The 27747-nt window shown below is 39.1% G+C and overlaps 1 protein-coding gene across 6 annotated transcripts in view; it reads left to right on the forward strand.

Moving 5' to 3' along the window:
- The window catches only part of IFT81 (intraflagellar transport 81), a 200573-nt gene that overhangs the window by 157469 nt on the left and 15357 nt on the right, over positions 1-27747 (forward strand). For 5 of the 6 annotated variants that reach the window (XM_082641357.1, XM_082641355.1, XM_082641360.1 and 2 more), the window contains 3 exons: positions 7115-7264; positions 17704-17832; positions 18943-19032. In XM_082641357.1, coding sequence (XP_082497483.1) covers positions 7115-7264; positions 17704-17832; positions 18943-19032 — 369 coding nt within the window. The remainder of the gene's footprint in view (positions 1-7114; positions 7265-17703; positions 17833-18942; positions 19033-27747) is intronic. The other variant, XM_082641359.1, reaches the window with a different exon arrangement.

Consider the following 27747-nt stretch of genomic DNA (forward strand, 5'->3'; position numbering starts at 1 on the left):
GATTAATGTGTTGTAAATATATTCTCCCAACTTGTGACTTAATATTCTTAATATTCTTAATTCTTAATACCTTAATATATATTTTGATGAACAAAAGTTCTCAATTTTAGCAAAGTCAAGTTTATCGACATCTATTTTCAGTTTGTGCTTTTTTTTTTTATAAGTTTATTTATTTATTTTTGGGTGTGTTCGGTCTTCGTTTCTGTGCGAGGGCTTTCTCCAGTTGCAGCGAGTGGGGGCCACTCTTCATCACGGTGCGCGGGCCTCTCACTGGCGCGGCCTCTCTTGTTGCGGAGCACAGGCTCCAGACGCGCAGGCTCAGTAGTTGTGGCTCACTGGCCTAGTTGCTCCATGGCATGTGGGATCTTCCCAGACCAGGGCTCGAACTCATGTCCCCTGCATAGGCAGGCAGATTCTCAACTGCTGTGCCACCAGGGAAGCCCAGTTTGTGCGTTTTTGTGTGTTTTATTTAATAAATCCTTTACTATCTCAATAATCATAGTAATATTTTCCTATATTCTAGATTTTTAGTTCTGTCTTTCACATATAAGTCTGTAATACAGTTGGAATTGATTTTTATGTGTTATGAAGTAAGGGGTCCAATAATTGAATATTCTATTCTTTTTTTTAATTGAAGTATAGTTGTTAGTCTCAGTGTTAGTTTCAGTTGTACAGCAAAGTGATTCAGTTATATATATATTCTTCAGATTCTTTTCCATTATAGGTTATTACAAGATATTAAATACATTTCCCTGTGCTATACAGTAAATCCATGTTATCTATTTTATATATAGTGGTGTGTACCTGTTAATTTCATAGTCCTAATTTACCGTGCCCCCTCCCCCTTCAGTAACCATAAGTTTGTTTTCTGTGTCTACGAGTCTGTTTCTATTTTGTAAATGAGTTCATTTGTATCATATTTTAGATTCCACATGTAAGTGATATCATATGATATTTGTCTTTCTCTGTCTGACTTACTTCACTTAGTATGATAATCTCTAGGTCCATCCATGTTGCTGCAAATGGTAGTATTTCATTCTTTGGTATTCATAGTATTTCATTCTATGGCTGAGTAATATTCCATCATGTATATATACCACATCTTCTTTATCCATTAATCTGTTGATGGATGCTTAGGTTGCATCCATGTCTTGGCTATTGTAAATACTGGTGCTATGAACATTGGGGTGCATGTGTCTTTTTTAAAATTTTAATTTATTTTTGGCTGCATTGGGTCTTCGTTGCTGTGTGTGGGCCCCCTCTAGCTGCAGCGAACGGGGGAGCTACTCTTCGTTGCGGTGCACGGGCCTCTTACTGCGGTGGCCTCTCCTGTTGTGGAGCACGGGCTCTAGGCGCGTGGGCTCAGCAGTTGTGGCTTGCGGGCTCTAGCGCACAGGCTCAGTAGTTGTGGCACACGGGCCTAGCTGCCCCGTGGCATGCGGGATCCTCCCGGACCAGGGCTTGAACCTGTGTCCCCTGCACTGGCAGGCGGACCCTCAACCACTGCGCCACCAGGGAAGCCCCATGTGTCTTTTTGAATCAGAGTTCCCTCTGGATATATACCCAGGAGTGGGATTGCTGGATCATATGGTAACTCTATTTTTAGTTTTTTATGGAACCTCCATACTGTTCTCCATAGTGGCTGTATCAATTTACATTCCCACCAACAGTGTAGGAGGGTTCCCTTTTCTCCACACCCTCTCCAGCATTTATTATTTGTAGAGTTTTTGATGATGGCCATTCTAACTGGTGTGAGGTGATACCTTATTGTAGTTTTGATTTGCATTTCTCTAATAATTAGCGATATTGAGCATCTTTTCATGTGCCTGTTGGCCATCTGTATGTCTTCCTTAGAGAAATGACTATTTAGGTCTTCTGCCCATTTTGTGATTGGATTTTTGGTTTTTTTAATATTGAGCTGTATGAGCTATTTGTATATTTTAGAAATTAAGCCCTTGTCAGCCACATCATTTGCAGATATTTTCTCCCATTCCATAGGTTGTCTTTTCATTTTGTTTATGGTTTCTTTTGCTGTGCAAAAGCTTGTAAGTTTGGTTAGGTCTGATTTGTTTCTTTTACTTCTTTTGCCTTGGGAGACTGAACTAAGAAAACATTGCTACAGTTTACGTCAGCGAATGTTTTGCTTATGTTCTCTTGTAGAAGTTTTACGGTGTCATGTCTTATATTTAAGTCTTTAAGCCATTCTGAGTTTATTTTTGTGTATTGTGTGAGGGCTGGGGTAATACAGCTCTCCAGCTTTCCCAGCACCACTTCCTGAAGAGATTGTCCCTTCTCCGTTGTATATTCTTGCTTCCTTTGTTAAAGATTAATTGACCATAGGTGTGTGAATTTATTTCTGGACTCTCTGTTCTGTTCTGCTGATCCATATGTCTTTTTTTGTGCCAATACCATGCTGTTTTGATTACTGTAGCTTTGTAGTATTGTCTGTAGTCTGGGAAGGTTATGCCTCCAGTTTAGTTCTTTTTCCTTAGGATTGCTTTGGCAATTCTGGATCCTTTGTAGTTCCCTATAAATTTTAGGATTATTTGTTCTAGTTCTGTGAAAAATGTCATGGGTAATTTAATAGGAATCTCATTGAATCTATAGATTGCTTTGGGTAGTATGGCCATTTTAACAATATTGATTCTTCCAATCCAAGAGCATGGGATATCTTTCCATATTTTGGAATCATCTTCAGTTTCCTTTTTCAATGTTTTATAGTTCTCAGCATATAGGTCTTTCACCTCCTTGGTTAGGTTTATTCCTAGGTTTTTGTTTGTTTGTTTGTTTGTTTGTTTTTGGATGTGATTTAATTTTATTTTCTTATTTATTTTATTTTATTTTATTTTTTTGGCCATACCACATGGCTTGTAGGATCTTAGTTCCCTGACCTGGGATTGAACCTGGCCCCTTGGCAGTGAAAGCGTGGAGTCCTAACCACTGGACTGCCAGGGAATTCCCTTGACGTGATTTTAAACAGAATTTTTTTTTAACTTTCTCTTTCTAATATTTCATTGTTAGTGTAAAGAAATACAACAGATTTCTGTATATTAATCTTGTATTCTGCTACCTTGCTGAATTCATTGATGAGTTCTAATAATTTTTGTGTGAAGTCTTTAGGGTTTTCTATGTAGAGTATCATGTCACCTACATCTAATGACAATTTTACCTCCTCCCTTCCAGTTTGGATACCTTTTATTTCTTTTTCTTGTCTGACTGCTGTGGCTAAGACTTCCAATACTATGTTGAATAAAAGTGGTGAGAGTGAGCATACTTGTTCCAGAATTTAGTGGGAAGGCTTTCAGCTTCTGGGTGTGGGTTTGTCATAAATGGGTTTATTATGTTGAGATATGTCCCCTTCTATACCCACTTTGGTGAGAATTTTTTATCATGAATGGATATTGAATTTTATCAGATGCTTTTTCTACATCTATTTAGATGATCATGTGGTTTTTGTCTTTTCTTTTGTTGATGTGGTGTTATCACATTGATTGATTTGCATATGTTGAACCATCCTTGCATCCCTGGAATGAATCCAACTTGATCATGGTGTATGATCCTTTTTACGTTTTGTTGGATTTGGTTTGCTAATGAGTATTCTCTTCTTTTTCCTCAGATTTATCATGCCAGCAATGTACATAAACAAAATCCCTTTGAGATCGTCAGTAAAAGGTTCCTGAGACCCAAAAGTTTGAAAATCACTGTTACAGATCCACAAGAAAGGCTCCAATTTAAAAATGAGCCAAAGACAGGCATATCATTTTAAAAAATCCACACAAATACACAATTAACATGGCAAAAAGTGAAGTTCCCTAATAAAGAAATGCAAATAAAATATACTATTCTGCTTATTAAATTGACAATTATAAACAGTACTATAAATAGCCTTTGAAGGGCAGTTTGGCAGAAGGTATCAAAACCCAAAAAAAAATAAAACTAAGTTAAAGGTTAAAAAAAAAATTTCCTTCTGACCATTTTTGGGAGTATGGCCTATAGAAATTATTAAGAATGTGTCTGAAGATTTAGCTTCAATATTTTTGTGTGTGTGTGTGTGTGGTACGTGGGCCTCTCAGTGTTGTGGTCTCTCCCATTGTGGAGCACAGGCTCCGGACGTGCAGGCTCAGCGGCCATGGCTCACGGGCCTAGCCGCTCTGCGGCGTGTGGGATCTTCCCAGACCGGGGCACGAACCCGTGTCCCCTGCATCGGCAGGTGGACTCTCAACCACTGCGCCACTAGGGGAGCCCCAATATTTTTATCATGGTTTTTTTTTCAATAATCTGAAAGTTCAAAAATAACCTAAAATCCAAATGATAGAAAAAACTTCCAATGGAAGAAAATCATGGATAATGCATTTTTTCCCTCTAATTCCTCTAATTCAGTCTAAGGTAATAGAACCCTTAGAGTGCTTTGATGGCCACCTATTGCTTAATTTTATGGAACTGTCATTAATCTGACCCTGACTCCCTTTCCCCTAGGTGGTTTGTCCAGTGAATGCCAAATAATAACCAATTAGCATAGAGCACATTGAGTAATCGGTAGGTTTGTTCTTTCACCAAAAACATTTATAGCTTTTAGCTTTTAAAAATAGTTGCAGAGCACAGCAAGATAGAGAAGGGGAAGATTGGCCTAGATAATACAGAGGATAGCAGATGAACAGGATTGATTTCATTTTGGGCACTTTGCCCAGGACACTTTTAATAGAACATATAGTTAGTCTGGGGATTCTGAATCTGTAGTTATGTCAGGCTTACACATTTATTCTTTAAAAGGAAAAATTGCAAGTAATTAGATTCTAGGTACATTGGTATGACTTAAATTTTTTAAACTGTTTCTGTAATACAGCCATTGATAATTTGCTTTTTGTGGGCTGGATTCTTTAATATTAAAACTAACTCAGTCATGAATAGAAAAATATTTTGAACTTCCTTCATCTAAAACACAATGTATTCCTCATTTCTTTCAAAATTTAAGTCAAGTTTAAAAAAGATGTCTAAACTAGGAGTTAGAGGGTTATTTTTATGTGAAGAATGCTTAATCTTACTATTTTTAAGGACTTTGTATATTCAGGAATCAATCAAGTCTTTAAGAAAAAAAAAAACCTAAATTTTAGAAATGTTCTCCTTCCTATTTTGCTACCTTACAATTTATAATTGCTGACCTTAGATTTAGCCTTTAAAATTAGGAGGTAAAATACCATATGATAATAGAGCTTGCATTGGGATCGTGGCTTTGAGTGAATTTTTTCCTTTTTTCTGTTTTCTAATATTTCAGTAATACATTCATTACTTTTATTATTTATAAAATTATTTATAATCCCCCCAATTATCCTTGTAAAGAATTGGGCATTTAAAAGGCTAAGATTTCCAAAGAATTTTCTCATATTAGGTAATATGGAGGCTTACTTTTGTTTTGAAGTGATGCGTTTAAGTATAATAAGCCAGATTCTTACTATGAACATTTTTTTTTTTTTTTTTTTTTTTTTTTTTGCTGTACACGGGCCTCTCACTGTTGTGGCCTCTCCCGTTGCGGAGCACAGGCTCCGGACGCACAGGCTCAGCGGCCATGGCTCACGGGCCCAGCCGCTCCGCGGCATATGGGATCCTCCCAGACCGGGGCACGAACCCGTATCCCCTGCATTGGCAGGCAGACTCTCAACCACTGCGCCACCAGGGAGGCCCCTTACTATGAACATTTTTAAAATAATGTAGTTAATAAAAGGTTGGAGCAGAAAAAATTATTTTATGTAGTAAAAATTCTTAGTACTAATGGTACATAAGAGAAAGTGATTTTTTTATGTGTTATGTTCTGTTTCAGAAATACCAGAAAATTTTCACATTTGCTTCTCATATTAAGCAATACTTTTAATGAGCCAGTGCCTTGGGACCTTTACACCTGCTGTTTCCTCTACTTGGAATGCTCTTCCTTGCTTCTTCCTCCTTCCTCTAATGTATTCCTGCTACTTCAGTCTTGGCTTAAATTATTTTTGAGAAACTTGTCAAAACCCACCTCCCTAAAATCCGACCCCACATTTCCTACCTTCATCACAACCCAGTTTAAACTCCTGTTAGTTATTCTCAGGGCCCCTTCACTGCTTCATAATGTTCACCGTGGTTGTGAACATCAGTTCAATGTTTATTTCCCCCACTATTCCTTAAGCCTGATGAGGGCAGGACATGTGAGCATCTTGTTTAGCATTGTATTCTCTGCATCTGGCACAGTGCCTAGTACATAATAGTTAATAAATAGTACTTGTCAAATGAATTCCTTTAAATATTCACTTCACTTGCTTTTCCAAACTCTTCTTGGTATTATTTAATAATGGGATCTTTCCATTAGAGTAGTTATAACTTTAATATCATTAGTAGGTAAATAGCTGAATTAAGCAACTATGAGTTCCCACTAATTTGGAATATTTTTAGCTTTTTAACATTTGGGATGAGCTTCAGATGCTTCTTAGGGTATATGGTCACAGTACCTTTCTTAAATGATAAATAGTAGCTACAAGTGTTGACTATTCTGGTTGGCTATTTTAACCCCAGTAGATCCAGTGCCACCAATATAGTGCAGTACATGAGAGATATCGTGATAAGACCACAGCCAGAAATGGTCTTCTACTTTCTTCTTCTTCATTTTTAATATTTCTTTAGTTATTTACTTTGGCTGCGCCAGATCTTAGTTGCGGCATGCAGACTTCTTAGTTGCAGCATGCATGCGGGATCTAGTTCCCTGACCAGAGATTGAACCCCGGCCCCCTGCATTGGGAGCATGGAGTGTTACCCACCGAACCACCAGGGAAGTCCCTTCTTTTTAACCTTTTTACTTTTATAGTGTTGAAGTTTCTGTTTTCCTAATCCTTATTTGTAAAGCCCCAAATAAATAGCTTTTGTATAATGATTTATAGTGTTTAATGGGTCCAAAAAATAAAAACATACACAAAGTATTTTAACTGAACAGTTAGTCTTTCCAACTTTTCTAATAAAACTAAGTTATTATTATGTACTTGTGACCCACATGTAGGATGGTAGAAAAGAAAATTTTTCTAATGCACTGAGGTTATATATATTTAGCAACTACTTTTCTACTTATTAAACTACATGTTATGTTCTTTTACAGTTGAAACGATATGTCAGTAAACTTCGAAGCAAGAGTACAGTTTTCAAAAAGAAGCATCAGATAATAGCTGAATTTAAAGCTGAATTTGGTCTCTTGCAGAGGACAGAAGAACTTCTTAAGCAACGTCATGAAAATATTCAACATCAACTGGTAATACAGTGTTATCTTGGGGTTCTAAAAGTACAAATGCCAGGAGGTTTATAGGTTATAGCTTTTTACTGAGGTCATTGTTTTTATTAGAAAAACCATAAAATTATTCATTTTCTCTGATTAATTACAGAGATGACATAAAAGCTGATTTTTTGTATTTTACTGTCGCAGTAGGCACTAACTTTTTTATATGTTCTGACTTTGTGGTAATTAATAGAAGTTGAATTCTATTAAGTAGGTTTTTCTTTTGGTTAGCTAGTTAATATGACCAAAATGATCATACCAAGAGATTGACTATAAAATAATTTATTTATCGTGGCCTGCTGGGCAGAAATCTAAGCAGCCACTTCCAAGGAGCTTTGGAAAGAAGTATCCAGGGAGGGTTCTATATGGAAGTTTGCCTGCAGGCTTGTTCCTTATATATTTGTGCCTTGGTTGTCAGAAAAAAAGTTAAACCCAGAGAAATCCCTCTAGCAGCAAAGCCGTTCTCATCGTGGGTACCAGTTCTTCTGAGTTTTCTTGATTTGGCTTTTTTTTTTCTTTTACCCGTGGGGAAATGATTTCATCAGGATGTTGGCTTACCAGCTAGCAATAATCTGGTAGAGGTGAATGAAATTTCAACCAGTTGTAATTAGCTGGCAATATGAACTTTTCTGTCTCATGCTGTTGAATATTGTTTGCTTCTAGGGAATTTAAGATTGAAAATTTACAGTGCATCAAACATAGATTCTAACAGCACTAAACATAGATGGTAACAGAACTTTTAAAATTGATATGTAGTAACTGCATTATTGCTCACTTTAAAATATTTTCTCATTTTCATTGTGATTTCTTTGACCTATGGTTATTGCTTAAAACCAAACATTTGGGGATTTTCTAGTTACCTTTCTGTTATTGATTTCTAGCTTATTTCCGCTGTAACCAGGAAACTTACTCTGTGATTTCAGTCCTTTGAAATTTTTGAATGTTGCATTATGGCCCAGCATGTGGTCTGTTTTGATCATTGTTCCATGTGCAGTTGAGAAGAATATATATTCTGCAGTTGTGGGGGATGGTGTTCCATAAAAGTCAATTCAGTCCAGTACTTTAACCATGATACTCAAATCTTCCATGTTTCTTTTTTTTTTTTTTAACATCTTTATTGGAGTATAATTGCTTTACAATGGTATGTTAGTTTCTGCTTTATAACAGAGTGAATCAGCTATACATATACATATATCCCCATATCTCCTCCCTCTTGCGTCTCCCTCCCACCCTCCCTATCCCACCCCTCTAGGTGCTCAGAAAGCACGGAGCTAATCTCCCTGTGCTATGCGGCTGCTTCCCACTAGCTATCGATTTTACATTTGGTAGTGTATATATGTCCATGCCACTCTCTCACTTCGTCCCAGCTTACCCTTCCCTCTCCCCGTGTCCTCAAGTCCATTCTCTACATCTGCATCTTTATTCCTGTCCTGCTGCTAGGTTCTTCAGGACCTTTTTTTTTTTTTTAATGATTCCATATATATGTGTTAGCATACGATATATGTTTGTCTCTTTCTGACTTACTTCACTCTGTATGACAGACTCTAGGTCCATCCACCTCACTACAAATAACTCAATTTCGTTTCTCTTTATGGCTGAGTAATATTCCATTATATATATGTGCCACATCTTTATCCATTAATCTGTCAATGGATACTTAGGTTGCTTCCATGTCCTGGCTATTGTAAATAAAGCTGCAGTGGACATTCTGGTACATGACTCTTTTTGAATTATAGTTTTCTCAGGGTATATGCCCAGTAGTGGGATTGCTGAGTCATATGGTAATTCTATTTTTAGTTTTTTAAGGAACCTCCATACTGTTCTCCATAGTGGCTGTATCAATTTACATTCCCACCAACAGTGCAAGAGGGCTCCCTTTTCTCCACACCCTCTCCAGCGTTTATTGTTTGTAGATTTTTTGATGATGGCCATTCTGACTGGTGTGAGGTGATACCTCATTGTAGTTTTGATTTGCATTTCTTTAATGATTAGTGATGTTGAGCATTCTTTCACGTGTTTGTTGGCTATCTGTATATCTTCTTTGGAGAAATGTCTATTTAGGTCTTCTGCCCATTTTTGGATTGGGTTGTTTGTCTTTTTGATATTGAGCTGCATGAGCTGCTTGTAAATTTTGGAGATGAATCCTTTGTCACTTGCTTCATTTGCAAATATTTCCTCCCTTTCTGAGGGTTGTCTTTTCGTCTTGTTTATGGTTTCCTTTGCTGTGCAAAAGCTTTGAAGTTTCATTAGGTCCCATTTGTTTATTTTGATTTTCATTTCTCTAGGAAGTGGGTCAAAAAGGATCTTGCTGTGATTTATGTCATAGAATGTTCTGCCTGTGTTTTCCTCTAAGAGTTTTATAGTGTCTGGCCTTATATTTTGGTCTTTAATCCATTTTGAGTTTATTTTTGTGTATGGTGTTAGGGAGTGTTCTAATTTCATTCTTTTACATGTAGCTGTCCAGTTCTCCCAGCACCACTTATTGAAGAGGCTGTCTTTTCTCCATTGTATATTCTTGCCTCCTTTATCAAAAATAAGGTGACCATATGTGTGTGGGTTTATCTCTGGGCTTTCTATCCTGTTCTATTGATCTATATTTCTGTTTTTGTGCCAGTACCATACTGTCTTGATTACTGTAGCTTTGTAGTGTAGTCTGAAGTCAGGGAGCCTGATTCCTCCAGCTCCGTTTTTCTTTCTCAATATTATGTTGGCTACTCGGGGTCTTTTGTGTTTCTATATAAATTGTGAAATTTTTTTGTTCTAGTTCTGTGAAAAACGCCATTGGTAGTTTGATAGGGATTGCATTGAATCTGTAGATTGCTTTGGGTAGTAGAGTCATTTTCACAATGTTGATTATTCCAATCCAAGAACATGGTATATCTCTCCATCTGTTTGTATCATCTTTAATTTATTTCATCAGTGTCTTATAGTTTTCTGCATACAGGTCTTTTGTCTCCCTAGGTAGGTTTATTGCTAGATATTTTATTCTTTTTGCTGCAGTGGTAAATGGGATCGTTTCCTTAATTTCTCTTTCAGATTTTTCATCATTAGTGTATAGGAATGCAAGAGATTCCTGTGCATTAATTTTGTATCCTACTACTTTACCAAATTCATTGATTAGCTCTAGTAGTTTTCTGGTAGCGTCTTTAGGATTCTCTCTGTATAGTATCATGTCATCTGCAAACAGTGACAGCTTTACTTCTTCTTTTCCGATTTGGATTCCTTTTATTTCTTTTTCTTCTCTGATTGCTGTGGCTAAAACTTGCAAAACTATGTTGAATAATAGTGGTGAGAGTGGGCAACCTTGTCTTGTTCCTGATCTTAGTGGAAATGGTTTCAGTTTTTCACCATTGAGAACGATGTTGGCTGTGGGTTTGTCATATATGGCCTTTATTATGTTGAGTTTATTTCCTTCTATGCCTACTTTCTGGAGGGTTTTTATCATAAATGGGTGTTGAATTTTTTGAAAGCTTTTTCTGCATCTCTTGAGATTATCATATGGTTTTTATCCTTCAATTTGTTAATATGGTGCATCACATTGATTGATTTGAGTATATTAAAGAGTCCTTGCATTCCTGGGATAAACCCCACTTGATCATGGTGTATGATCCTTTTAATGTGCTGTTGGATTCTGTTTGCTAGTATTTTGCTGAGGATTTTTGCATCTATGTTCATCAGTGATACTGGCCTGTAGTTTTCTTTCTTTGTCTAGTTTTGGTATCAGAGCGATGGTGGCCTCATAGAATGAGTTTGGGAGTGTTCCTCTCTCTGCTATATTTTGGAAGAGTTTGAGAAGGATAGGTGTTAGCTCTTCTCTAAATGTCTGATAGAATTCTCCTGTGAAGCCATCTGGTCCTGGGCTTTTGTTTGTTGGAAGATTTTTAATCACAGTCTAAGTTTTAGTGCTTGTGATTGGTCTGTTTATTTTTTCTATTTCTTCCTGGTTCAGTCTTGGAAGGTTGTGCTTTTCTAAGAATTTGTCCATTTCCTCCAGGTTGTCCATTTTATTGGCATATAGTTGCTTGTAGTAATCTCTCATGATCCTTTGTATTTCTGCAGTGTCAATTGTTACTTCTCCTTTTTCATTTCTAATTCTATTGATTTGAGTGTTCTCCCTTTTTTTCTTGATGAGTCTGGTTAATGGTTTATCAATTTTGTTTATCTTCTCAAAGGACCAGCTTTTAGTTTTATTGATCTTTGCTATTGTTTCCTTCATTTCTTTTCCATTTATTTCTGATCTGATCTTTATGATTTCTTTCCTTCTGCTAACTTTGGGGGTTTTTTTGTTCTTCTTTCTCTGTTTGCTTTAGGTGTAAGTTTAGGTTGTTTATTTGAGATGTTTCTTGTTTCTTGAGGTAGGATTGTATTGCTATAAACTTCCCTCTTCAAACTGCTTTTGCTGCATCCCATAGGTTTTGGGTTGTCGTGTTTTTATTGTCATGTATTTCTAGGTATTTTTTGATTTCCTCTTTGATTTCTTCAGTGATCTCTTGGTTATTAAGCAGTGTATTGTTTAGCCTCCATGTATTCATGTTTTTATTTATATTTTCATCTGCTTATTCCATCAGTTATTGAAAAAGATGTTTTAAAGTATCTATGATCGGGCTTCCCTGGTGGCGCAGTGGTTGAGAGTCTGCCTGCTGATGCAGGGGACATGGGTTCGTGCCCCAGTCCGGGAAGATGCCACATGCCACGGAGCGGCTAGGCCCGTGAGCCATGGCCACTGAGGCTGCTCATCCGGAGCCTGTGCTCCACAACGGGAGAGGCCACAACAGTGAGAGACCCACGTACTGCAAAAAAAAAAAAAAAAAAAAGCTATAATCTTTATCCTTTTAGTTCCATCAGTTTTTGCTTTACATCTTTTCTTAAGCTGGGTTCCTTAGAAGCAGAGCCTGAGAGGGGACTACTTGGTGCAAGTGATTTACTGAGGTGGGGAGTACCTTCAGAAGAAAGGGAATGAGGCAAACTGATGGAGCAGCAGAAAAAAGCCAAGCAAGGATGTATCCCCAACTGAAAACAGCTTCATTTTGATCCCATGAGGAACTTTGGAGCACACATTGCACCATGGAGTTGATTCCACCTTGAGGCAAGGGGGCTGGCCTTTTATCCTCCCATATCAGTCAGTCATTGGCTATGGCACGGTATCACCTTCTAGATGAGGCAGCCCCCATTGGGTTAAGGGCATGTTCTGGAGAAGGGGGCGTCTGTGAGCCATTAGCAGTCAACGCTCATTGCAGCGTGCAGGTGAGGTTTGAGCAGAGCACCAACAACATCCACTCTAAGCCACCCCTTGACCTACTGAGATCTACTTGTTTCTCACATTGAAGTCAATCCATCCTGGTATAGTGTATACAGGATTACAGTTGGTCAAAAGTTCTAGGAAAATGGGAGGGTTAGGAGGACAAATGAAAACTCTCTTTGCTTCATTTGGGCCCAAGGACATAATTGATACTCAATATCTCCTTCCTCTGCCATCCATCCTAGATTCCCCACACCTTTGGCTAGCACCTCCAGTGGTCTATCAGGGGTCCCCAACTCCTGGGCCATGGACTGGTACTGGTCTGCAGCCTGTTAGGAACTGGGCCGCACAGCAGGAGGTCAGCGGTGGGCGAGCCAGCGAAGCTTCATCTGCCGCTCCCCGTCGCTGGCATTATCACCTGAACCATCCCCCCGACCCCCACCCTCCGCCGTCTGTGGAAAAATTGTCTTCCACAAACCTGGTCCCTGGTGCCAAAAAGGTTGGGACTGCTGGATGACTCAATTGGTGGGATGACTCAGTCCCTCATCCTTAAGAGGTATGAGATTCTAGTACAATGCCCTTATCAGGCTGTGGTTGCTAAACTTACCCATTTACTGTTAAAACTGGGCATGAGAGTACCAAGATATGCCCTAATGGATCACCTGAATACCAAACTTATTCCTATCTGTCCCTCATTATATAGCAGCATCTGTATATCCTTAACATGTTCTGCCAATAAATCGCTCTTTTCTTTGCCTGCTGGTCTGTGGGCATGAGGAGCCCAAGTGACAAGATGGTAAGCAGAGCATTAAGTTTAAAGGGCTTCTCAATGTGCCTTCTGGTGGAAGCATGTGCCTTATGGAAACCAGAACATTTATACCCACAGAGCCTGAAGTTGTCAAGAAGGGAAGCATAATTCCCTGTGGATGAGTGGGAATTCTGGTGAGTGATAACACTCATACTTTCATCTCATGGTTCCAAGACCCATGTAATTTTGGGTCTTTGGATCTATTTGGAACACAACACCATGTAATGGGCATTGGTTTAAGATATACACTCCATCATGAAGAACAGAACTTATCTTCACAGGCCATGAATTCCAAGCTGGCACCTTAGCTGTACGTTCATAGGGCCCTTCCACTATTCAGTCAGCCCATTAGCTTTCTGGATGGTGTGTGGTACAGTGACTGAATCCTGTGGTCATGTTCCCATCGCCATACCTACTTTGCCATAAAGTAGGTCCCTTGGTCTCAGGTGATACTATGTGGGATTCTACATCAGTAGACCAGACATTCTGAGCCTTTGGTTAGTGGTGCTGCCTAAAGCACTGTGGGCAAGAAAAACAAACCCTTACCCAGAATATGGGTCAGTCTCATTCAGGATGAAGTGTTGTTCTTTTCAAGGTAGAAAGAATCTGGTGTTATCAAATTGCCACTAAGTAGATGATCAGTTTCCTCAAGGGATGATTCCATACCCAGAACTCAGGATTGGTCTCTGTTGCTGCTAGCTCAGACACTTGGCAGTAGCATTAGCTAGATGAGCATTAGTGAGAGAGCCCATGTTATTTGGTCCATACTTAGCCTCCACCTCTGCCAACATAGCCATTCTGTTCATGAGCCCATTGTCCACACTCTGGGTGGCCAATGACAGAGGCTGGCTGACATCTACTGTCAGCCTTTTTGGCCTTTTTGGAAAGACCAAATCATCCTTTCCACTCGGCTGCTGAGTGCCTCTTCTGCTGTGGACATTGTCCAGTGGCCATATACATGTGATGAAGAGATCTTCACACTTAGTGTTAACTCTTATAGCTCGATCCAAATGCCTCTCCCCGAGACCTCCTTGTCCCCAGTCATTCAGTCTTGCTATCTTGCTTCCTCCAGGCCCCTGACCCAACAAGCTAAGCCATTTGCCACTGCCCAGAAGATAAAAGATAATCTGGGGTGCTAAGGTTCTCAAGTGAGCCTATCCAGTTATCCCCATTTCAGACTCAGCACTCTTTCCCTTCCCTCTCAGAGCCCTGACTTTGACATAGGATACGTTCAGCCTTCTCTGAAGTTTGGCCAGTCTCACAATTTAAGTCCTGTCCGTGGTTTTCAGCTCTCTCTGCCCCATAGCCACAGGAAATGAGGGTTTCTTTAAAGCTCCTAAGGAGGTTCTCTGACTTACCACTTTGCTTTAAATTACTGATTAATGGATTTGAGCCTGTCATTTGAGCTTAGCAACAGCCACCCCAATTTCATAGTCCTTATAGTTACTATTTCTTCATGCTTCTCGAACACCAGCAACACTGTACCAGCTAGTATGTTCCTGTGATAGTTGAGGTCCTCCAAGAAGCATATGCCCAGATTGGATTAGATGTACAAGAGATTTATCGGAGGAAGCCTTTGTGAAGGGTAAAGGGAATTGAGCAGCAGGCGGCAGGGAAAGCCTTTAGGCTCTAAATGCCTTTAGGCTCTTCTGTGAAGGAAGAAGAAGGAAGGAGGATTGGAGAGGAAGAGCCTTAGACTGTAAGCACAGTTTTAAGGAAGTTTTGGTTGGGATGATGGGGAGTTCCTGAGCCAGTCACCAATTAGAGGATTTCCCAGTCAGGCAGGAATGGGTCAGCCTCTGGCTGGGAACAGCCTGGGGGAAGCATGGCCTTGGTGTGAACGTGATGGTGGATCCAGAGGGGCAGCAGTTATGGCTGTCAGTCAGCTTTGTTCCTCTCAGCAAACTCTCTTGAAGGAGAGTCAAGCCTTCCATTGTCATGCCCACCATAATCCCTTCCACCTATATTCTGCCCTAGTTCACCAGCCTTAGCAATTGTACTGCTATAACATGCCTAGGACTAACGATACTCTGCTTGCCCCCAATGATAGGGCTCTCAGTTCCATTCACCCTGTGAGTGATCCTACCTTAGAAGCCCATCCTTGTAGTTTGGTCAGGTTCTCTAGAAGCAGAACCGGAAACAAGAATTCTTATTCCTCCTCATATGATAAATTCAGTGAGTGCTCTTAGGAAAAAAGATGAAGCAAGAGGAAAAAGTGGAATCAGCTGGAGTCCAATTTCATTCTGATTGCATAAGGAGCTCTGGAGCATAAATTGCATCACAAAGTTGGTCTCATCTTTAGGCAGGAGGGCTACCCCTTTGGACCCCTGTGTCAGTCAGTAATTTGCTATGGACTCTCTTACTACCACCCAAGAAGTGGTGTGATACAGTTCCTGGTAAACCAGGGGTACACTTTGAAGAAGGGACAGCTGTAAACCATCAAAATACCGATTCTCACAACAGCTGGGGGATGGTACACTGACACAGTAAGCAGAGCAGGGCAGAGCGCCCACAGCATCCACTGCAAATATCCTGAGATTAGTCCAGACAGATTCATTTTAGTTATCTTCCTATTGGCAGTGTTAGACATAGTTCATAACTCCCTCTTCCTGTAAAATGTTTCTTTACTTGTCTTCTAGCACACTGCACTCTCCTTGTTTTTCCCTTACTAACACTCCTGTTCCTACTCCATGGCGGATTTCTTCTCATTTCTCCAAAGCCTAGATGTTTGAGTTCCCCAGGCTTAGGCCTTGGATCTCTTCTCTACCCTCACTCCCTTGGTGATCTTATTCTCTTATGGCTTTAAAGATATTGTCTATGCAGACAACTCACAAATTTGTATCTCCAGCCTAGATTGCTTCTCAAATTCCAGTCTTGTATGTGCAACATCTTGAACTCTCTTGGATTTCTACTAGAGATTTCAGATGTTTAACATGTCCAAAACTAAACTTCTGATCTTTACAACTCCCTCACCTGTTCCTCCCAAGTCCTCCTCATCTCAACAAATGGGCACTCCATCCTCTCAGTTCTTCAGGCTGAAAACCTTGGAGTCATTCTTTACCCACTTTCCCTCATACCCTACATCTAACCTGTCATAATATCTTGTTGGATCTATCTTCAAAATATATACAGAACCACTTCTCATCACCTCTGCTGCCCCCACCTGATTCATGCTACCATCATCTCTAACTTGAATTATTGGAATCGTCTTCTAACTGGCTTCTCTGCCCCTACCCTTGCCCCTCTATAGTTTGATCTCAGCACAGATGTTAAAGTCTTTGTTTAAAAATTCCTTTACTCTGAGGACTTCCCTGTGGTCCAGTAGTTAAGACTCCATGCTTCCAATGCAGAGAGCACAGGTTCGATCCCTGGTTGGGGAACTAAGATCCCACATGCCGTACAGTGCGGCCAAAAAAAAAAAATTCCTTTACTCTGAATCTTCCAACAAGCCTCCCATTTCATTTAAAATAAGTCCAAGCTCTTTCACTAGCCTAAAACATAAGATAATGATATAATTTATCATCGAAACTAGGACACTTTTGAGAATGAAAAAGACAATAGATGTAAGCTGAGACTATTGCAGCAAACCAGCTGAGTCCTGTATGATCCCTCCCCAACCTCCACCTCATTCTCACTCCATTTTGAGCTCCTCCCATCTAGCTATTTCTTGAAAAAGTCAGGTATGCTCCTACCTCATGTCTTTTGCACTTGCTGATCTCCTGCATATCTCTTTGGCTTGCTCCCTCTCTTCCTTTAGGACTTTACTAGGTGTCATCTTCTCAGGAAGACCTTCTCTAACCACCCTGTTTTTTAAGATTCCAACCCCACTCTTACCTCACACTATATGTATTTTACTTGTTTACCTATTGCCCGTTTACTCTCACTAGAAGTTAGCTCTGTTTTGTTCACTGCAGCATATCTGGTGTCTAGTTCAGCATATCTAGAACTGTACTTGGCACATTAAGGTATATAATAAATATTGGATGAGTGAGCAAATATGTACAGTTGATCACTTGAGAATTCATTCATTCACCAAATATTTAGTGAGTGCATCCTATGTTTTAGATTCTGTGCCAACTGCATAGCATTATTCTAAAGTCTAAAATTATAATTACTTCCTATGCACCTGAAGATACCATAGTAAAACTTAGTATAAGTTTATAACATATAAAGGAACGTAATTATTGTTGAAGTCAATAAAGATTGTTCTTTAGGATTTAAACTACTTTATTTTATTTACGACTTTATTGTTACCTATTAAATCTATATACTTCTTATGCTTCTATATACTTCTTATGGAATCATCAAGGTTTTGACACCCATTTTGTGGACCCCATTTTTTACACCTATTTTATTCTTTACTTTTAGCAAACTATTGAGGAGAAAAAGGGTATATCTGGATATAGTTACACCCAAGAAGAGCTAGAAAGAGTATCCGCCCTGAAGAGTGAAGTTGATGAAGTGAAAGGACGAACACTGGATGACATGTCTGAAATGGTGATTACACAGGCTTTGTTTGTTTATTTGTTTTATTGTCTACCTCTGAGGCAGATATTTTTGTGTTCTGTTTTCAGTGAAACATTCAAATTTTCATTTCTGTGCATTGTTTTCTTTACATTCTTTCATCTGTCTTTATCACTCTCTTTTGAATTTTCCATTCTAATGAGGTTGTAAAGAGGTTGTTCAATTTTGTGGTTTTTGAAATGTGTAAAAGTTACATAGCATTGAGAATTACCTGGCAGTCTAGTGATTAGGACTCTGTGCTTCCATTGCAGGAGGCACGAGGTCAGTCCCTGGTCAGGGAACTAAGATCCCGCATGCTGCACAGCTCAGCCAAAAAAAAAAAAAGTTACATGGTATTAAAGAAATATTTAATATAAAAAAACAAGTTTTCCCAAATCATGCTACTTAAATTAATACAATTATTTCATTTTTGTGTATGTCCTTAGTATCTTTCTGTATTCAGGACTGCTGTTCAGCCAGAATGCACGGATACAGCTTCATCAGGCATTAAAATGTTGAAATCTTTCACTACTTATTGGTAAATAGCTGCTGCCCCAAACTCTCAGAGTACCCACCTCCACCTGTCTTGTCCACATTCGTCCCAGAACCCTCTGGATTTCACCACATTCTAACTCCTATAAAGATGAACATTTAGTACAGCAGAGGCCTCCAAGACCCTGTTCATCTCTGTGGCTGATGTCCATTCTGATTGGTCATTACTTATGCCTTTTGGGTTATTAAGTATTTTGAATATCACTTCGTCTATGTTTATGTGTATTTTATATAACCTACATAATTATATACTTTTTACATAATACAAAGCTGTATAAAGGCAACTTTGTAATTTATTTTAGTTATTCAGTGCTAGATTGTAAATATTTTCCCATAATGGTTTGCAGTGTTAATAATTGACATTTTGAACAGTTAAGTGATATTCCTTCTTATTGAGGAATCAATACTTACTAAATGACTTTCCCACTGTTTGACATTGAAGTAATTTATAGTTTTTTTCACTCATATATAACACTTCAATAAATATCTTTATGGTATTTTTGTTCTTTTGAATTCTTTTCTTAGATGTCATATATTTTGTTTAAATGACAGGTAAAAAGACTAAATTCTCTGGTATCTGAAAAGAAATCAGCTCTAGCTCCAGTTATAAAAGAACTACGACAATTGCGTCAGAAATGTCAAGTAAGTGAATTTAATTTTGTGATACTTTTTTTTTTAACATCTTTATTGGAGTATAATTGCTTTACAATGGTGTGTTCATTTCTACTTTATAACAAAGTGAATCAGCTATACATATACATATATCCCCATATCTCTTCCCTCTTGCATCTCCGTCCCACCCTCCCGTCCCACCCCACTAGGTGGTAATTTTGTGACACTTGTTTTTTTTTTTTTTTGGCGGTACGCAGGCCTCTCACTGTTGTGGCCTCTCCCGTTGTGGAGCACAGGCTCCGGACGTGCAGGCTCAGCGGCCATGGTTCACGGGCCCAGCCGCTCCACAGCATGTGGGATCCTCCCAGACCAGGGCACGAACCTGTGTCCCCTGCATCAGCAGGCAGACTCTCAACCACTGTGCCACCAGGGAAGCCCTTGTGATACTTTTAATACTCTCTCTTGTTCAGATGTATTAGTTAGAATCCCAAATATTTTACTTGGGTAATTTCTGGAAATAAATTATTATTTTTTATATGATTCTACAAAAGAGAATAATAATGTGAACTACAACAGTTTTTGTTTATTTTATGCTGTTTGTTTTGTCATAAATTTTTGGCGGGGGCAGAGGAGAGAAGGAGAGGAAGGAGTTTAAGCTAAAATCACAAGTACAGCCAAATGAGATTTTTGCTTTAAATCATACTCATGTCATAGTTATGAAGTCACATTCTTCTGTGGCCAGGTAAAAGTTCAGAGTCTGCCAACGAGTGGTGACAAGTTAATGTTAGATTAATGAACTTGCTTTGCTGGGGAGCAGGGTGGGGGGCAAACCATGATGGCTTATGATTAAGTGATGAAATACAGTTACTTGGAAGCTAATTCCAGGCACTGCTTTAAAGATAAACTGTGAGAAGGTAAATGCCCCCCACAAATCCAGATCAGGTGGCCTTCGCCGTTTGTCATTAACAATTGTTATTTTATCATTCTCCACGTAGTAATTTTAGGTTTGAATATGAGCTGTACTGCATGTGCCTAAGGATGGAACTATAAAACTCGTCATGAATGCCATCCATCAGAGTCAGGGAAGCAGAGTGAGAAATCACATGGACTTTGAAATCAGATGGATATTGTTTCCTTTTTTATAGAAAATGCCGTGGAGTCTGAGACAGGTTGAGTGACTTATCCAAAGAGAGAAGTAGGAAGTGAGAGAGTTGGGGCTTGACTCTAGCATCTCTAGCATCTTATTTTAAATCTCCTGCTTATTTCATTATACACTCCTGCTGCCACGAAAGAAATGGAAGAGACAAGTCCCTGTTCTCTGGGGTTCATACTGTCATAGGTGAGATGGAACAAACACATGAGGAAATTAGGAAAAACAAAAGATAACCCAACCTAAGAACAATATAGAAAAAATATAATCAGAATCATATACTTAACTGATAAGGAAAAGGGAAGGAAATGAAGGAAGTAAGGAAATGAAATGATTGTCAGGAAAGGAAGATTTCAGAAAGGAGATTTTTGAGCAAGGTTTTCAGATTGAGGACATCAAGGACTGTTTTCATGGGTACTTTCTAAAGAATTGATTTTCTTAATGCTTTTCTTGAGTCAGCAACTTGCAGACAAAAGGGAACACTTATATGTATTTCTGGTGATGGTAAAATTTCTCCCTAATAGTAAAAATAAAATATATAATAAAATAAAATATAGTAAAATAAATCTGTTTGTAAATACAGACGTACTTCACTTTATTACATTTTTTACAAATTAAAGGTTTGTAGCAACCCTGTGTCAAGTAAGTCTATCAGTGCCGTTTTTCCAACAACATTTGCTTACTTCATGTCTCTGTGTCACATTTTGGTAACTCTTGCAATATTTCAAACTTTTTCATTATTATATATTTGTTATGGTAATCTGTGCTCAGTGATCTTTGATGTTACTATTGCAAAAAGATTGACTTGCTGAAGACTCAGATGGTGGTTAGCATTTTTTAGCAATAAAGTATTTTAAAATATATACATTTTTAGACATAATGCTATTACACACTTAATAGATTACAGTGTAGTGTAAACATAAGTTTTATATGTACTGGGAAACCAAAAAATTCATGTGATTCGCTTTATTGCAATATTCACTTTTTTGCAGTGGTCTGGGGCAGAACCCACAATATCTCTAAGGTATGCCTGTAGTTCTTTTATTAAGTCCATTTACATTTTAAATGAGGAGTTTTATTGAAAGGATATTTAGAACATTAAAGGAAATATGCTGTTTTGGAAATCCAAGGATCAGAACTATAGTCTCTCTGGAGCAGGCAGAGGTACTATACTTCTCTACCCGAGCATTTTGGCTCAGGGAAGCTTCAGGAACCTTAGTGGGAGCTTATGGATAATGATGATGAATGTGATAGTAATAGCATTTATCAAGTGCTTTCTGTGTGCCAGGCACTGTTACATTACTCATTCAGGCCTCGTAAGCACCCAGTTAGATAAACCACCCTTTACACGAATGAGCAAATAAAGGCACAGAGGGGTAAAGGACTTGCCCAAGGTTACACAGCTGGTAAATGGCAGAGCCAAGTTCTTCATACTCATACTACACCAATAACATGACTCAGTGAATCACTCTGTATTGGCTTCTCACTGTGCCTGCCACCAGCTGTGTGTCTGCCTATGTTTCTTTTCTCCATCTTTTAGTTTCTCCCCATTCTTTGGATTGGCATGCTTGTAACCTTAGCTCGCTTAGGGCTCCTCATTGTTCATATGTCACACTGTAGCCTTTCTCTCTACATACATGTTGAAGTTTTCACTATAACTGCCCTGTTTTCTCTGCCTTTTCTAATTTAAACTCCTGGTGCAGCTCCTCTCTTTTGGGGGCAGTTTTCCACACCAGACTACCTCAGAGATTACTGGCTATCCTCAGGTCAGACCGAGGATCCATCCTTAGTGTAACCGCTATGCTTGTGGGTAAGGATCAGAAGAAAGGAGGGTGATATGGTACTAAATATGGCTGCCTAGAGAATTTTCCTTCTGGAGAGGCTATGGGTACTTTGGGTACTTTACTTCAGGGGTCCCCAACCCCCGGGCTGCAGACTGCTACTGGTCTGTGGCCTGCCCAGAGAAGGAGGTGAGCAGCAGGCAAGCGAATGAAGCTTCATCTGCCACTCCCCATCGCTGGCATTACCACCTGAACCATCCCCCACCCTGCCCTGGTCCATGGAAAAATTGTCTTCCTTGAAACTGGTCCCTGGTGCCAAAAAGGTTGGGGACTGCTGCTTAACATCTTTACTACACCACCCATTATCCTTTTATTAACAGCTGAACAGTGTTCATCTTTATATCTTATCCTTGTCCTCTTTATACTTTTTCTACATGGTTGGAATGGCAGTATACATTGCATTTAGTTACTTTATGGTTCTATTCAGTTAATATATTTCCCTTGTTTGCCATAGTCTTTATAATTATTCTTTTCAACAAATAAAAGTGACATCAAGGGCTTCCCTGGTGGTGCAGTGGTTGAGAGTCCGCCTGCCGATGCAGGGGACACGGGTTCATGCCCCGGTCCGGGAAGATCCCACATGCCGCGGAGCGGCTGGGCCCGTGAGCCATGGCCACTGAGCCTGTGCGTCCGGAGCCTGTGCTCTGCAACGGGAGAGGCCACAACAGTGAGAGGCCCGCGTACCGCAAAAAAAAAAAAAAAAAAAAAAGTGACATCAAGTGCCTTTTGATAGCCTAAGTTAGAGGGAATGAAGTCCCAAACTAGTGTTGGTGGAAGGAATGGACAAGAAGGAATAGATCTGAATGGTATATGGAAGAACACTAATTACGGACAAGGGAACAAGAGATAGCAAAATAAGTTTGAGGTTTGAAACCACTAACAGTACACATTAGGGATGAGGAAGAGCTAGTTTTGGTGGTAGCAGTGGGCGAAGAAGAGGAGAAATGATGAATTTCTTATAGACACTTCAAAGTTAGTATCCAGCAAGAGTTCAGGAGAAGATATCGGGGCTCAAGTTGAAGTGTGTAATCATCTGCCTAGATGTGATGTTTGATCACAGCTCAGGAGAAGATGCAGTTACCAAAAAGAACATGGAGTAAGACTAGATGAAGTCTGAGAAGACTTCAGGAAAGACCCTCTTGGGTTTTGGTTTAATACTATATGATACAAATGAAATTACTTCCTGTACTTAGAGTTTATTTTTGTTTTTTGTGTTTGGGGTTTTTTTTTTTTGCCACAACACGCAGCTTGTGGAATCTTAGCTCCCCGACCCTGGGTGGACCCTCAGCAGTGAAAGCACGGAGTCCTAACCACTGGACCACCAGGGAATTCTCTATTTTGGGAGTTAAAAAAATTTGCTATTGAGGTCCTTACAGTAATATCTACCAGAGTTGTGAGTGTCTGGTTTATAGAACCACGTTTAGAACAACGTAGTTGTTCAATAAATATTTGTTGAATTCATTAACAGAACATTTTTTAAAGTATTTTAAAAATCAAGTATAAATATAAGTGGCAAGAATCTTCTAGAGCTAGAAGCAGACCTCTACAGAATTATATAAATAATTATTATTGAGCCCTCACAGTGTTCTCTTAATGCTTTCTCATTCATGCATTTAATATTCACAACTATAAAATATTTTCAGATTGTTCTTAGATAAGGAAATTGAGGCTGAGAAGTCACTTGTTTAAGATGACTTAAGTGTTGGCACAAGGACTCAAACTGCAGTCTCTGTGAGTTCAAAGCCCTCTTCCTCTCTACTGTGCCATTCTGCTCCACACTTGTTAATTGTTTTGAAATATATTGATAATTTATTAGTTCAATAAAAGAACCATTTAATGTATGAAACTAAACTGTGCCATCTGTCAGTGTTGGGCCATTTAGGGCATATGTCACATAGATTTAGGATAAGCTTTATCCTAAATGTCAGCATGTGAAAAGCAAAGGCTACCAATTGTGCTAAATATAGGGAGACAATATAGATAGAATGATTTAAGAACATGGGCTAGAGAATCAGGTAGACCCTAGATAACCTTGGGTAGATGACTTCATCTCTATAAACTTCAGTTTCCTCACCTGTAAACTAGTCCCTTCTTAATAGGGTGGTTGTAAAATTAAATAACACATATAAGGTACTTTGCAACAGCAATGACTAATACATAAGGACTTTTTAAAAAGGTATTTATCATTATAACTATTAAAAATGGTTTTAAAGGAAGGAATACTATATTGCTTTTCAATTGTTTTCTAAGTAAAATCATATACCAGATCTTTAATTCTGTAAAGTCATTTATTATAGGAACTTCCCTGGTAGTGCAGTGATTAGGAATCTGCCTGCCAATGCAGGGGACAGGGGTTCAAGCCCTGGTCCGGGGAGATTCCCACATGCCACAGAGCAACTAAGCCTGTGCACCACAACTACTGAGCCAGTGCTTTAGAGCCCATGAGTCACAACTACTGAGCCCATGTGCTACAACTACTGAAGCCCACACACCTAGAGCCCGTGCTCCATAACAAGAGAAGCCACAGCAATGAGAAGCCTGCGCACCACAACAGAGAACAGAGTAGTCCCTGCTCACTGCAGCTAGAGAAAGCCCGTGCGCAGCAACGAAGACCCAACACAGCCAAAAATAAATTAAAAATAAATAAATAAATTAGAAAAAAAGTCATTTCTTGTAATAATGTAACCAGAACCTGAAGTTCATTTTTATACGATTTAACTAGATTTCTCTGTATGTCAAGTACTTCTTGCCTCTTCCATTACAAAGAAATATAGCTGTCTCACTACTATTCTCAAATAATACAACTCTCCAGTTCTTAACACATTCATCAAGTCAAGGGGCACCTAGGTCCTCTAAGCATTTTCATCTCTGTCTTCTGCCATGTTGAAAAGTAATGGGTACTGAGTTTCAGTTTTAGAAGATGAAGAGAGTTCTGGAGATGGATGGTGGTGATGGTTGCACAGCAGTGTGAAGGTACTTAATGCCACTGAACTGTACACTTAAAAATGGTTTAAGTGATAATTTTAATTTTATGTATATTTTACCATAATTTAAAAAATCTGAGAGTACAGAACTTGTCCACATTTTCATTAACTTTTCAGTTTTTTTAAATGTTTGAATTCAGTGCAGTTGGTGAGTCCTTGATGCTCATTTTGCTTAGCTCCATGTGTTAATCTCCCAGATCCATGTATAGTTCTTTTGTTTTGTTTTTTTTGGCTGCTTTGTGTCTTCGTTGCTGTGCGCGGGCTTTCTCCCGTTGCGCCGAGCGGGGGCTACTCTTCATTGCGGTGCACGGGCTTCTCATTGCAGTGGCTTCTCTTGTTGGGGAGCACAGGCTCTAGGCGTGCGGGCTTCAGTAGTTGTGGAGCGCGGGCTCAGTAGTTGTGGCTTGCGGGCTCTAGAGCGCAGGCTCGGTAGTTGTGGTGCATGGGCTTAGTTGCTCCGCGGCACGTGGGATCTTCCCGGACCAGGGATCGAACCCATGTCCCTGCGTTGGCAGGCAGATTCCTAACCACTGCACCACCAGGGAAGTCCCTATAGTTCTATTTTTACCCAGAAACTTTTCTAATAAAAAGTATACTGAAAAAACAAGCTGCTTCATTGACTTTAAGCTGTTGCCGAATATTAACTGAAATTTGTAATTGTTCTCTGCTTTGAATGGTGTTTATTTTTAACTTGTGTAAGTATATTTAACACTCAAAACTACACAGATGGGGCTTCCCTGGTGGCGCAGTGGTTGAGAGTCCGCCTGCTGATGCAGGGGACACGGGTTTGTGCCCTGGTCCGGGAAGATCCCACATGCCGCGGAGCGGCTAGGCCCGTGAGCCATGGCCACTGAGCCTGCGCGTCCGGAGCCTGTGCTCTGCTACGGGAGAGGCCACAACAGTGGGAGGCCCGTGTACTGCAAAAAAAAAAAAAAACCTACACAGATGTATTATCATGTTTAGGAAATTTTATAGTGAAGTGTTAGTACATTTCCATTCTTTTTATTTGCATTTTGTTATACATTTGAATATTCATAACTTTGAAAATTGTTTAAAAATCTCAAGACTTTGAAAATCACAACTTATATTTATCTAAATCTTTTATAATTATTTAGAATTAGATGGCGTCTTGAAAATCTTCATGTTTGTTTTTTTAGATGCCATTCCATAAATTATATGTAATTAAATGACATAATACATATAATTGCTAATATATGGGAAAAAGCTAAAATACTTGTTTTGGAGTATATATACAATGTGGTAATTATTGATTTCACTGAAATATTTCTTGTTGATTGCTTTTTCTTATAGAAGTAAAACCATGCTCTTGGCCAGAATTCAAACTGTAAGGAATTGGTTAAGGGAAAGAATAGAAATTATTCCTCTCTCTACACCCCACCCCTAGCATACTCCCTGGAAATAATAACTGATAACAGTTCCTTATATATTTTCCAGAAATTTTCTGAAAATTCATGAATGGATAATTATTTATTGGCTACCTGAAGTTTGATCTCCACACCTTTGTTCTACTCTCTAAAAAAAAACAAAGGCTTTTTTTTTGGCGGGGTGCCAGAAGTCAACTCTGACTGATATTAATGTTTGCTTCCTTTTGTTTGCATTTGCCTGCTATACTTTTGCCCATCTTTTGCTTTCAGCTTTTAAAAATTTACCTTGTTTTAGGTGTGTCTCTAAATAGATCTTGAACTGTGTTTTGTGTTGTGACATAATCTGAAAGGTTTATTTTAATAAATAAGTTTAGCCAATTCATATTTATTGGTATGCAGACATATTTGGTCTTTGTGCATTTTATGTTTTGCTTCTGACTTTAAAGCCTATAAAAATAAATTCCTCGGGCTTCCCTGGTGGCGCAGTGGTTGAGAGTCCACCTGCCGATGCAGGGGACATGGGTTCATGCCCCGGTCCGGGAAGATCCCACATGCCGCAGAGCGGCTGGGCCCGTGAGGCATGGCCACTGAGCTTGTGCATCCGGAGCCTGTGCTCCACAACGGGAGAGGCCACAACAGTGAGAGGCCCGCATACAGCAAAAAAAAAAAAAAAAATTTAATAAATAAATAAATTCCTCTGTTCATCTCTGTGTCTGTGTCTCTCTCTCTCATATTTTCTGGCTCTGGTTTTGCTCTACTGGTTATATCTGTAATGCCACCATTAATCATCCATTTCTGTTGATAATATGTATTAATCCCCACTATGACTAGTGATGAAATTGGTATTTTTCCTCTAACTTCTCCTTCCCTCTGCTTTAGCACCTGATTTTGGTCATTTGTATTGTCTTTCTTACTGTTTGCCTTTATACTTGTAATATGCTTATACTATGACTTGATTCATCAGGTTTAAATGATATCTTTTGACATTCCCCCATCCATCCCCAGCAATTAAAAATTGAGGGAGCTGGTTTATTCATTCTACCTTCCACCTTCTTTTCCCGTTCCCCTCCCTGCAGGTTTTATGGTATCGTGTCTACATTGTCAGGGCATATAACATTTATGTTCTGTTCTATTATCCTAGTTCCCACTTTTGTCTTTAGTATTATACCTGTACTTGTCAGATTCAGTGCTCATTAACACTGCTCTCACTGTCCATTTTCCTACTTTTTATTGTCTCTCATTTGTTTTCTAGTAGAGTCCTCAAAGCTTAGTAGAGCAATATTACCTGATGAGTTCTTGCAAATCTAGAGTTTGTTGCCTTAAATATTTCAACAACTGCCTGATAGAGCATAAAAACCCTTACATCATGCTTCCTTTCCTTGAGG

Source organism: Mesoplodon mirus, assembly GCF_964341445.2.
Source record: "Mesoplodon mirus genome assembly, chromosome: 13".
Classification (NCBI taxonomy): Eukaryota; Metazoa; Chordata; class Mammalia; order Artiodactyla; family Ziphiidae; genus Mesoplodon; species Mesoplodon mirus.